Source organism: Centruroides vittatus, unplaced genomic scaffold, assembly GCF_030686945.1.
Source record: "Centruroides vittatus isolate TY-2023 unplaced genomic scaffold, ASM3068694v2 scaffold_450, whole genome shotgun sequence".
Lineage (NCBI taxonomy): Eukaryota > Metazoa > Arthropoda > Arachnida > Scorpiones > Buthidae > Centruroides > Centruroides vittatus.
The window spans coordinates 2,933,794-2,947,671 of NW_027122709.1; the positions used below are offsets into that span (position 1 = coordinate 2,933,794).

The 13,878-nt window shown below is 30.4% G+C and overlaps 1 protein-coding gene across 8 annotated transcripts in view; it reads right to left on the minus strand.

The window, feature by feature from the left end:
* Positions 1-6,959: 6,959 nt before the first annotated feature.
* Positions 6,960-13,878, minus strand: part of LOC136989252 (RNA binding protein fox-1 homolog 3-like) — a 204,400-nt gene continuing 197,481 nt past the window's right edge. For all 8 annotated transcript variants that reach the window (XM_067287372.1, XM_067287371.1, XM_067287373.1 and 5 more), the window contains one exon: positions 6,960-9,016. In XM_067287372.1, the coding sequence (XP_067143473.1) occupies positions 8,972-9,016 (45 nt within the window). In that variant the 3' untranslated portion in view covers positions 6,960-8,971. The remainder of the gene's footprint in view (positions 9,017-13,878) is intronic.

Genomic DNA, 13,878 nt, shown 5'->3' on the forward strand with positions numbered 1-13,878 from the left:
ATGAAAATTGCTGTTTTATTATAGTCCTTCTTAAATTTTTATTAATTTATTTATGGTAAGTAAGTTATGTGTTATATTACATAATATACTAATTATATACGTGTATTTCAGTTTTATTAATGATATAATAAAACTGAAATACGTAACAATTCAAACCGTATGTTAGTTTTATTGCCACAGTCATGGGATAGCCAGGAAGGGGCATGGGGGGGCACGCCCCCCAGTTAACCTGGTGCCCCTCCCCAGAAAATTACAGCCTGGCCCCGGTTCCCCGTAACAAAACCCCGGCTACGCCAATGGCCGCAGCCCCGCTGCTATGGATTCTTGGGAGTTGCAGAATTCTGGATTCTGTCGTCCCTGTTATATAGATATCGACGACGGTCGCTGCGGACCTGGGCTTTGGCAATGTAATTTTAGTTTACCCATTTTCTGCCTTGAGCCATTATGCAACCCTAATTAAGCCAATATATGTGACAAAGAATATTCAAACTAAACTTGACTGGTAAAAAAATGAGAATAAACTGTATACGGTATTACTAGTTTTGCATATCGTTGGTGTATGTTATTTTTAAGCTGACCAGGCATCGAGCATTTTGGTGAACTGCTTGTCATTTTTCGTTTAGATCTTTCTTCTGGCAAAAATTGTTAATCGACGTTAGATGATGTAATATCTAGCATTGGAAATTGCACTTGCTGGTCGTCTGGCTTTACTCAATTATTAGCTTATAGATCTAGTGATGCTTTGCATCGGAACATTTGGCAGTCTGCAACCGACACCGCCTCCACCGCTCGCCATTCTGAAATTTTGTGATGTCAGAAAAAGTTAAAAAAAAGTAATGCAAGTGTGAAACTGAGACTGACAGTAGGTGGCTAGAAATGTTTATTAGAACATTCCATTTGAAAACATTTCTCAAGTAGTATAATTCTTTTTGAAATTATATGCACCAAATGCACCAACAGAGAAGTTATTTTCAATAATGAATAACTTTTGAACAGAAAAAAAAGTCTGTTAAATATGCATATTCTAAAAGCGGTGCTGTTAATTAAATGTAATTATGAGATGTATTGTTATCAATTCTGCGATTGCCCAAATGTAAAAACAAACCTGCTTGAAAAGATCTGTTCCAATGCCAAGTACAAATTTCCACCAAATTAGATAAATAAATATCGGTAAATTATTATTAAAGTTTGTTTCTATTACAATTATTTCTGTATTAAAAATAATTGTAATAATATATATATTATAGCGGCCTATTGGTTTGTCCAGTATTGCAGTAAAAAAAATCAGGCTAACCTAATTATTTTACTATCTAATATACTGGGGTTATGCTGTTCTGGAGTATCTTATTACTCGGCAGGCTTAGTCTGCAACTGGTATATGGAAAATGAGGGTGGCCACGGCCAGAAAAGATTGCTCGTCACTAATTTACAATATATTTTGTTTGAAACTTACCTCATTTAAAGAAGAAAAAAATTTTAGGTTTAGATTTTGTTTGAAATTGTTCATTAGATGGTTACTTTTGATTCTGTTTATTTTTTATAGAAACAAACTAGTTTCAAATGTATTTCTATTTAATACTTAATAAGGGTATGCAGTAAAGCCAGCCAAAACTAGAATTGCACCATACTCTATAAACTTTTCAAATTAACGAGGTTTTTGTCTAATGTAGACTGAATGAGGAAATGATCATTCTTCAAAATGGGTTTTAGCGAGTGTCAATCTAGACAGAGTATTTGCAATATGCATAGAGATGACCTCAAATTAAAATATACCATATTTATTTGAATGCTGGGTTAATGTTACCTATGGTAGCGAACATGGCAACTCGTCTCTGAAACAGTGGGGATGCACGTTCTAACCTAACCTATTCTAATAAATTACCCCTATTCTAATAATTTGGTTGGCAATAATTATGGTAATTTATTAGAATAGGTTAGGTTAGGTTAGAACGTGCATCCCCACTGTTTCAGAGACAAGCTGCCATGTTTGCTACCATAGGTAACATGAACTGAATGCTGTTTTTAAAATGTGTTGGTGCATTGAAAAAGTGGTGTAATCTTTTTGTTTTAAGACAACAAAGTAAAATGAATTTAGACAAGGAACACATGTGCATTAAATACAGCATAAATGTCACAGAAACAGAAAACAACATTTTCTGCCAAAGCCAAACACAAAATACTATAAAACAAGTTTCTTCTTATAGGTTGAAAAATTTTCTGTTGAAATGTAGTCAATTTCTCTTATTGGCTACATTGAAGTCTCTTATGATGACCTTCACTCTAGTTGTGAGATCCTTTATTGATTTGAAAAATGGAAGATTGTTTTTGTTGTTTTGTGTAGGAACCAGAGGTGTAACTACTGTGGAGCAGTTGGAGCAAAGTGCTCCAGGCGCACAAATCACAAGGGTCCAAGTTAGAAAGGGCAAAATAAAATTTGTAAAAACATTTGTAAAAAATGTTTGGATTTAATGATTAATCAATTGACTATTAGATTTGAATCCGTTTTACAATTTTGTACACTTTTTAAGTGCTTATCACTTGCATATCTTGTTGTGTGTCTGATAAAAATATTCTGGAGGGATCAGAATTTTTACAATCGGCATATCCCTCTGACATTTCGCCTAGTTTTGGACCTCCACTGTTTGATTTCATTCTGTTTTTATACTCGGGTAAAAGAAATTACTTCTAAACGCCAAGTTGCTGAACTACTATTTTATATCACACCGCAGCCTCAAGTAGGTTCTCCGACATTATTGCAGCACACCTCATTTTTTCTTAATTTTACAGGCAATGACAGCGACAGCAGAACGAAGTTTTTCAAAACTAAAATTAATTAGAACTTATTTAAGAAGCAGTGTCACAACACTTAGTTTCTTGGCTATATCAATTGAAAAAACAATAGCTTGTCAACTTGATCTGGAGAAAGTGATTGACCAATTTGCAAACGAAAAAGCAAGAAAACAACAATCTTGAAGTTCTTTTTATGTATTATTATGTATTTGTTATGAAACTAAACTTGCATACATTTTGTCAATACAGTTTCTATAATATGTAGTAAATATTAGGCACTCCATACTTAAAGAATTATATTTTGTTTTATTATTATATTAAATATTATTATTAAATTGAATTCTTTATCTTATTGTCGAAATACCTTGAATCTCAAGTAAATTGTTATTTAGTAAGGTTTTAAATCGAAATAATTAGATACATGTTTTTAAATTAAGTGTTCAAAACAAATTTCACGAGACCTCTTCTGAGGAACAAGGGACACACCGGTTCTACTAGCTCCAAGATGCTTAATATGAAGCTATGCCACTGGTAGGAACTGAAAGATGTTTGATTCTAAATTTGTTGTAATATTTAATGTACATATTTGAGTTTTTTTTTGTTTTGTTTTTGGCTCTTTCTGCTCTGTGGACACTAAGAAGAATTTTTTCTAGGCCCAAAATGGAGTGGTCAAGTGGTTAGGTACAGAGACAGAATGAGCTCAAAAATTTACTATTGCTTGCCCGGATTTTATTGTGGATCTCAGAGGTAGGTTGACACTTGGCTGTCCAGTTGCCTGCATTGGTAATCTTTTCACCTTCTTACCTTCTTCTAAGTGCAGTACTTCTGGACAGAGGACAAAATATTTTAATGTAAAATTCTGATTGAAGACTAAAGGATTTTTGTAACTTTTGGACAATGTTTTTTCTTTACTTTTAGGTTAAAATGTATAAAAAATGGGTGAGTGGACCTGGCAAAGCCCATGATGGGTATGATTAAAAGGCCTTATTAGTGTCTTCATAAAGGAAAACAAAAGTGAGGGACCAACAATTTTTTCTTCTGACTTTATGAATGTACCCTTAGCTTTCAGTTTCCTGTTCAAGATTAAGTTGCAAAAGTTGTTATTACAATTTGTATGTATATCATACTACCTAATAGTCAGAAAACTTATTATTTACACATATTATATTTTTGTATGTACCAAGTTTATAAAAAAAAATTATATAAGTATATGGGAGTTATGGTAAAGGTCTAGAAGAGCTACACTTTGGCCACTGTGGTATGTCATATGTGTACAGTACCAGTGTGATATAGTTTCTTGATTTTTGTTTCCAATTTACTCCACATTTTTGAGTTTGTTTTTCAGGAAAATCAGTTCTCTAATTGTTAAAATTTCAGTAAAGCAGTCTTTATTAAAGATTAACCATCTTTTTGATGGTAATTTTCCAAAATAATTTGAAGCAGAACACACGTATACAAACTACATAAATTAAAATTATACTTACAATTGTAATTTCATTGAAAATATTTACATCTTTAGGTAAAAAGAACATTTAACAGTTCTTTAAATATTAGGGAAAATATATTTGCATGAGATCAATTGATTCCTTTCAAAAATAAAAAGATTGTTTGTAGACTTTTACATACATTTTATATACAGGTACTCCTCACTTTACAACTGAGTTCCGTTCCGACGACTACGTCGTTAAGCAAGTTGGTCGATAAGTGAGGAGCTTGCGCCGGGAATATAGGATCATTGTAAAATTATGCAAATTATGCAACAAACTTCAAATTTATTCATAAAAAGACTATTATAGTACGCTATTAGCCTATTATAGTACGCTTAGTGCGCATGTCACCATTCGCCACTGACCGACACTCAAGCCGAGAAAGGGGATTCCCTGAATTGCAGGTTGAAACTCGATTGGTCGTAAGTGTGAGTGGTCGTTAAGCAGATAGGTCGTAAACTGAGGAGTACCTGTATTAATATACTGTATATCTATCTTATATGTATATAAATGGGTCAAATATACTGAAAGGGAAATATCTTGTATACATACTAATCACATTAAATATAAGTATCATAATGAGTTTTGCTATAAAACTCTATCAGTAGGGAATTATATGCATATGTCTGAACATTTCATGGATCCTTTGGGACAAGCCTATGGTTTCCACAGCTAATTCTAAATCAGCAAATTTTTCAATACACTCAAACCTGTTTTTGTGCGGTCTTTTTTTGTGCGATTTTTTATATGTGCAATGTGTTTTGTGCAATTATTTTTGTGCAGTATATCAATTTGATTGAAATTCATATACCGCACACAAAAAATCACACAAAACAAATCGCACAAATAAAAAATTGCACAAAAAAAGACCGCACAAAAACAGGTTTGAGTGTATATAAAATAATAAAAAGAATTTTATTTACAATGTTCATCTGCTTATTTTAAGCAAAATTCAATTTTAGCATTATCAGTTTGCAGTAGATTGTTGGCAATTTAAAACTTGTTCAAGTTAGTAACTAACTAAGAATAATTCAAAACATTGAACTTATAAATTTTAGTGAGGTGTTTATTCCAATAATAATATTAGTATTTCTGAAATATAACTAGGAAATTGTGTGAAGTATTATTACTTTTTTGTGTTATACATTTAAATTTTTTAAAGAAGAATAAGTGATTCAAGAACAGGTAAATAGTAATAGTCCTTCTGTTTTACATTTCTGTGTATATACTGTTGTAACATTGCCGACAGTGGTGGATACATGGAGGTATTTGCTAAGAGGGTATTTGGGTGCAATGGTCACTGAAACAGACTCTATAGTTACAAGAAATTGTTTATTTGATACAAAAGGAGCTTACAAGATTTCCACGATCTTGGAAGTTCTAAGTTGGTGGCAGCCTCTGGGTCTTCCTCTCCTTTCCAGGATAGTCCCAATTGAAAGAGTATCCCTGGTTTGCAAATGACAGTTCCCTCAACGTCTTGGGGACGATATGGTTGACTTCTGGTGATGGGAAGATCCCGATCCAATGATGGGAGACAGAGATGAAGATCGGTGTGAGACACACATACAACAATTGGTCCAACACTCAGAACTTTCAGGAGAAGAAGCTGTCATATCCTTGAATCACTGGGTTTTTATCATTTCTATCCTTAATTGCCCATTTTGATTGGTCACTTTTCCTTGTTCTCACTTTCTAAGAGATTGACCACTTGTTATGAAGTATAATGAGATATCAGCTTAGATCATGGGAGATGTCAAAATTTGATTCCCCAACCAGAGATGTTGATCTCAGGACTTACATTCTTCTATTGTTTAATAGTTTGCATTGAGTTTTCATACAAAAAATTATTTCCAGTTTATATTTTTTTCTCTTTAAAAAACTATTTTAATGTGAATTTCAGTGAGGGTTCAGACCTGTCCAGAGCCTCACACTGTCTACTTGGATCTTGTTTATTTAGGACTTATTATACTGGTGTAGTTTCTGATTAGCAAAAAGAGAAGATATTAGTCAAAAGTCAAAACAAAATAGCTTTATTTTCACAAAGTGAAAATAAAGATACAGGGCATGCAATTTATAACTTTATTAGTATTTGTAATAGAGAAATTATGTAGAATATATTGGAAATAAGAAAATCTATATTTTTTTATTGTTTTATTGCAGACAGTATATACACAGAAATATAGTAGTCAAGACATTGATTCCTATAGTGATAACAAAGCAGACATGAATGATGTCGTTAACAAATTGGAAGATGCTGAATTGGGTAAGTATGAAAACAGTGATTATTTCAAATGTTGTAGCTGTAACCCTTAAATACTGTAAATAAATGGTTTTGATAGTTTGGAAAACATAGAGTAATTAAGGTATTTCTTTCACTTTTTACTTAGGCCTTTATTACTTTGCAAGGAGATATCTCAAAAAATATTTCCTTGAAGACCCAGTGTTTAAGTTTTAAAAATAAACCTCCAAGCATTTAATCGAGGAAATACAGTATTAATATTTATATATTTTTAAAACACTATTTTTTATTATAATGTAGAATATCATTTAGTAAGATTTTTTAAATTTTGTATGTAATAATATTTATGAGTTATATTAATAGGCTTAATACTGCATATTTTACTGTTGAAATGTAATATGTTTGTGATATTAGCTTAAAATAATCATATAGATGACTGCAGCAACCATTTACCACTGATATTTATTCTTCTCACACATTTTAAATGCAATACAGCACATTGCAATTTAACAAATACAAATGAGATTCTTAACCAATTCAATATCTAGTCCAACAATAAAGCTATTTTTTTTTACAGAATAAATACTAGCAAAAAACATCATTAAATGATTTTAACATTAATGACTTATAAATATAGAACTTTACACTTTCGACAAAGTATTGAGATGTAGCGACGATCATCTACTCTAAACATAGTTTACTTCTATTCTACAGTTTATTATTATGTATACACATATAACTAGCAAAGAGGTAGATTCAATTCTAAAACATAAATAGAAAGAATGAGTTGTGGATGAGCTTTATGTATTTTTTTCTAATGTAATTTATCATCATATAAATACAATACATAAAATTTATTTAATTATATCTATATACTGCGTGGATATACTTGATATATGATCTTTGGCTTGATCTGAAACCCTGTATGCTAAATTGTACAGATCTTTTTACCACGGTAACAGGAAAATATAGACAACTGCTGTCTTTAATAATACATTTTTGATGTTTCATTCTAAATTTAATTATTATTTGTACTATTTTACATTTTATGATTTGTTTATTTTTCGTTCTTGTAATAAAAGTATGACCAAGAGTGAACTGATATGTAGGTAGTGAAGATTATGTGATGATGTATATTGTGGTTGTAAAATACATAGATTTAATACCATTTTCAGATTTAGCACAGTTTCTAAGAATTACCTACATTCTTACAGATTTAATGTACATAAATATATGATATGGACTTCAGAAGTGATGTTTATCACACCAACTTTCCAGATATTAATTTAGTGCATACCACTTCTGATGTATAACTATACATGAGCTACCTTTCAATGACTAGAATTCTTGATACCATTGATCGCCGGAAATTTTTCTTCACGTAACAAATGGTCGACTCGGCAATAAATTGGTACGGTCGAGAGAAAATCAGCTGCGACGAGACCGCCAACTCAAACGAAATAAAGAAAGAAATTTATAAAATTAATGTCTAATGCCGTATGAAAAATAAAATATCTAACACTAATAATAGGTATATTATAATATAAACTTTATATAATGTAAATTCCATTAACCTGGAGACAATGAATTCGAAAAGAGTATGACTAATAAAATACGATGTTTAACTTTTTGAGGACATATTTATAACTCATTTTGCTTTTTAAAATGCCTAACACTTAATTTTACAGCAATATAATCAACAGATGTCATTATAATAATAATAATTATGCTTGTATTTAGGGATTAAAACCGACAATATATCACAACCAAAGATTAAACATTTTTCTGTAACAGGATGTTACATAAAATGGGAAGACAAGAAATCCCCATTATATAAAGTTAATTATGGATCTGCAGAAGTTCTTTTTTAAAAATATCAACTTTGCAGGATACATCACATTCTTTTTCTTTCTAAAATCTTAATTAGATTAACACTACAGTATCAAGCAACAATAACTTAAAAAAGACTCCTTTAAAAAGTTGTATAAAAGTAGTAACAAACAAATTGGCTTTACACACAATTAATTTTGATGCAGAATTATTTTTTGGCAAGTTATATACAGTTTTACAGACTTCATAATAACTGCTTAATTAACATAATACACAGTATGAAAATGCGATTCATACTTCTTAATTTTACGACTAGATCCGACTGCAGTCGTCGATCTCCAATGAATAACGTTTCATTAATTAGAAATATACTTTGGCATGGATGTATACAATCTCAATAATAACCTCATTGGTAGGCAGTTAATTAAAACTTTGAGCCAAGAATAAATAGTAAAAAACTGTGCGAGTATTCCCAAAGGCAGCAAGCACTCTTCGTATTTGCTGTATTGTGCAATTTCAATTTCCGCTCCTCCAATGACGACGATGTTACAGATACGAGTTCGGATAATTTATTCGATGCATGATATCTCTTAAGAGGACCGATTGCACGCAATGGCAATGTCATCTAATAGGGGGTAAATCTATTATAGCCACTTCTGTATACAGCTGCCTGAAAAATTCCAAATTAATCATTACTAAATATTAAATTTTTGTTTAATTAAATTGCTGAAATGTAAAAAGGAATAATAATTAATTATTCAAAAAATGAAATGAGTAAAGACAATCACACAAAAAATGGTAATAGAATGAATATAAATAATTATCTATATCAAAGATTGCATAAATACTGATAAATATCTTTATAATTATAGTTTACAAAAAACAGAAAAAAGAGAAGAATCTGTTAAGTAAATAAGGACATTAACAACACTTTGTTGCAATGCATAAAATTTATTTACTCTTGCATTTCTGAAACAATGAATAATGTTTTACATTTTGGAAGATGTACAGCAGTGATTATGAGATCAAGAAAAAAACCTTGATCATTCTCATGGACAGTAACGTTATAGAATGGCAAATGGCAGCAGCTGTACCGAGCATAATCTATAAAAATATAAGCAGTGATATTGTGGCACTAAAATTTATCTGATAACATGCTTCAACAACCTAGCATACAGACATGCAGAATTTAAATCTAATCATGTGTAATTATTTTGAAATGATTTTATATATTCATCAAATATGTATACTTTGAATTTTGGAAAAATACAAACTATTCATAAAAATATGTAAGTTCACTTTGTTAAAATGTTTTTTTTTTTTTTACATTAATACTAAATGCTTTAAAATTATAAATAATGTTGTGAAATAAATTTTTATTGTATTTTATATGTACAGTATAATAGATTTTGATTATCATAAGTAAAATTGGTAAGTACATACATATAGTAGTTATAAGCAAAATAAGTTTATTGGGCTGCAATTTGAAAAAATTGTAGACTTATAAATTTCCACTATCGTCTGTGACTTTCCTTAATCTCGAGAACAGAGTTAGATAGACGAAAGGCAAAACCAGATATGGAAACCTTAGAGACAGGAGGCCCCAATTAACTATATACAAACTTCCAATGCAAACTGGATGTCATGTCATTTCAATTCAAAATTTTTCCTCTGAAAGGTGTTAGATAGATGACTAACACGACTCTATCATTAAAGAAAAAGTATGATGTACAGGGGCAAGACACTACTAATTTGAGGTAGAGAGCATATATTTTAAATTAAATAAATTAAAAATTGCAGTCCAGAATTGTGATGATGTCGCAATAAATATTTGCTTCTTAAAGTTACAGTAAGTAGAATAATATATGAACATTCAATATAATATAGAAGGGCTAGATGCATTAGACAAATTAACACAAATATACAATCCCAACTGAAGATTATAAAATTTCATATCCTGCATTATATGATAATCGTCATGTAATGTGGGCACATCTTGACATTACCAAACACAATTGTTTATTATGACAACATATAATTTTAAGTATATGTTAAGAATGCAGGAAAATAAATTTCAGTGAAACTTCTGCAAAATTTATTATGGACACCCAGAAAGCAGGTTAAAAGATAATTTGTCAAAGCATGATTTCTGTAATCAGAAATTACTATTACACAGTCTATCTGTTTTGAAAAAATACCTCCCATATAGTATTACCTTGAACAACAATATTGTTTAAACACATTTATCAATATCTATTTGCTTTATGCAATGAGTTAGTTTACATTTTGATAGATCATCCATTTTGATAAAGATTATCTTAAATTGTTTATAACTGATTTATATACAACAGATTGAAGTGTAAATAGTTTAAATGTTTTTTGCATGTTATTATCATCCAAAATACCATAATTTTGTATATACAGTAGAGCATCGATTATCCGACTTAATTGGGGACTGGGGTTGGTCGGATAACTGAAAAGTCGGATAACCGAAAAGTATGAAAAAATACATTATTAGTATAGTGTATTAGGCCTGGTTTAAATACTAGCCTCCCTTTCATGTTCGAGCCAGTGCTGCCAGCTAAAACACGCAAAAATTTAACAAAAATAATATTAAAGTAGCCAAGACATAACCAAATACTGTAGTGCCACATCACTAGCGGACATTTGAATTTGCCGACTAGAACGCGGTCGGTTAATCGGGGGTCGGATAATCGATGCTCTACTGTATAACCTGTGGGTTATATCTGCCAATTTTAACTCGCAGTTACTAACTTAGCCAACAACTTTCCATTTGTCTAAACTCACCAAGACGATTTTTAAAAATTTTTAAAAATTTTTTGCATGCCACAAATTATTCATTTGCAAAAACAGCACTTGATTCACTTTTATTTCTCCATGTGTCTGTTCTCCTGGTTTTTTTCTGTAAGACAACCCATGCTTTAATGCATAGTGATATTACAGTGGTACTTCATACTTTGAATTTAATTTGTTCCAGGAGGCTGTTCAAACTCTGAATCAGTTTTTCCCATTAGAAATGATGGAAAGTGAATTAATCTTGTAACATCTTATCTATTTCTATTGAGAGCCCAGATAGTTTCCTAACAGTGCATTACATAAACAAGGGTTTTGTGAGTGTCAGGCCTTTACTTTACGTAAGCAGTAAGTAACAAAAAATTGTTAATGAATCAAAAACCTGGAATAATTACTATATATAATAACAGAAAAAAAAAATCTATTTATTCTTCTAATCCCAAATATGTACACAAATGAAATAAAGTCCAACAAGCAAAAATATGAAATTGAAATCTATCAAAAATTCACAAAGAAATCTTACAAATTAAATTTTCCTAACTGTCACCAAGAAATTTTTGTCATCAATGGAACTTGAAAGCCTTGCTTTAACCTCACTTGATCCTTAGCATCACCTTGTTTGATCTCGAACTTCACCTTCTTATAGTACAGTTGGTGACGTTACATGATTATGCCCACCGACTCTATTTTACATACTTAAGTGGCTGACATTCATTTAATTCTAGTAGTATTTCTTTAAATTGTGTCATTGCCCTTACATTTAAACTTTTATAATTTTTTGTTGTGCCTCTTTGGTGACAATTTGGGGTGGAAATTCATTCTTTTAACTTACTGTGGAAGTCTACCCTGAGATATCATTTCCGGGTTCAATGACATAATAGGCTGCCGTCAGCATTCATGATAGTAAGGTGAGTTTTAGTTTTAGAATTTTGCCCAGGTGAGGTGCGGAAGTCTATCCTAAACAAAATAAAATGTCCCAAAATAAACAGAATAATGAACTAAAAATAATCTGCAAACAAAAATAAAATGATTCAGAATCAACTCCTTACAATCTGTTCCCAGACCTAAACAATTCCTGATAAACAGCATTCATGCAGTGCACTTTTTGTTCATTTGCCTAAATCTTGAGATCTCTTCCACTAAAAAAATGCTTGAATTTATTTAAAAAGTTTTTCAGAATTATGTTTTTCTTTTCCCCACTATGAACAGAGAAAGAACCTCAGAGAAACAGTTTATAGACATTTTAGTTCTATTTTGTGGTTAATGTAACATGAATTAAAGTTTATAGTCAGTATATTGTGGCATATGAAAATAATCATATATACATTTTATTTAATATAAATGTAGTATTTATTCTTTGCCTAAGGACTATTTTCTTTATTTGTTTATATTATTTAATTATAATATCAATGCACCAATTACTCTTACATAGAAAGAGTACTACCTAGCCTGGGTTAACCTTCTCCTCCAAAAATATAGTGGAACCTGGTTAGCTTGGTTGGGGAAAAAAATTTGTACTTTGAGTTAAAAAGTTTTGAGTTATGGAGGTTCAGATAAAAATCAAGATTTTGTGTTTTGATTTATTGGTGATCTGTAATAAACTTTTTATTTCATCTCTAGTGATTTCATTATTAATTATATTTTCATTTATACAGGTTTTATGCAAGCAGAGACATAATTGCATCTACTATCATCACGGCTTGGATAATCCATAAGGTAAGTATAATAATCAAAATATTCCTCAATAATCTATCTTTAATTTTCTCATAAAAGCTGTAATAAACTATCCATGTGATATTTCCGTGGGTCTTATTACTTAGAATTGTTGTCAATGTAAATCTCTTAGTGTTGTCCAGAAGCTCAAATGCTTAATTAAATGGGTAAATATGTCACTGGAAAATTCTTTCCTAAATTGTTGATCAGTTCGCTCCTAAGTGTTTAGTAAGAATATTTTAATTGCAATATTTCAAGCCTAGAATTGATCTGTTTATTATTATTTTTTTATCACAAAAGAACCACTCTCTTTATGATTGATATACTTTTAAAATTTTGCTGTAGAGGTTAAAATTTTTACATAGAATCAGAATGTAATTAATTTTTAAAAATTCTTTTATCAAAATCATTTATTTATTATGTCAGAAAGTCAGAAGAAACCATCAACAATCAAATAAAACAAAACAAATGTTCATTTGAATGGCAGTTACAATATTTAGGTCACTCTAGCTGTCTGGAAGCTTCCATCCCCTGCTAGTTGTCACATGACACAATGTTTATTTTTAGTTGTATGTGGTTCCCATGCTTTGTAGAAAGTTTCTGATTTATTCAGTATGAACAATAATTCTTTTCTTTAATAGAAAATTAAAATTCTGGAGAGTTTATGAAAATACTGTATCAAAACCTCATTCGAGTTAAATAGTTCAATGAATTTGATTATTTATTAGGAAACCTTTGCCAGATTGAACAGGCTAAGATTATTTATAAATTATCATAAATCATTTTAACATAATTATTTGCAAAATTTTTAAGTATAGAAAAATTAACAAATGAAATTATACTTTCTCCATGTTTATAATAATGATTTATATATGTTTAAGTTATTATTACTACAAGAATGCAATTTGAAGTTCCTAATTACTAAAATTAGCATCAAGTATTTTTAAAGTATGTCTTTAAAGATGGAAAGAATATTGGGTCTTTGTTTATGCATTTATCCAGGAA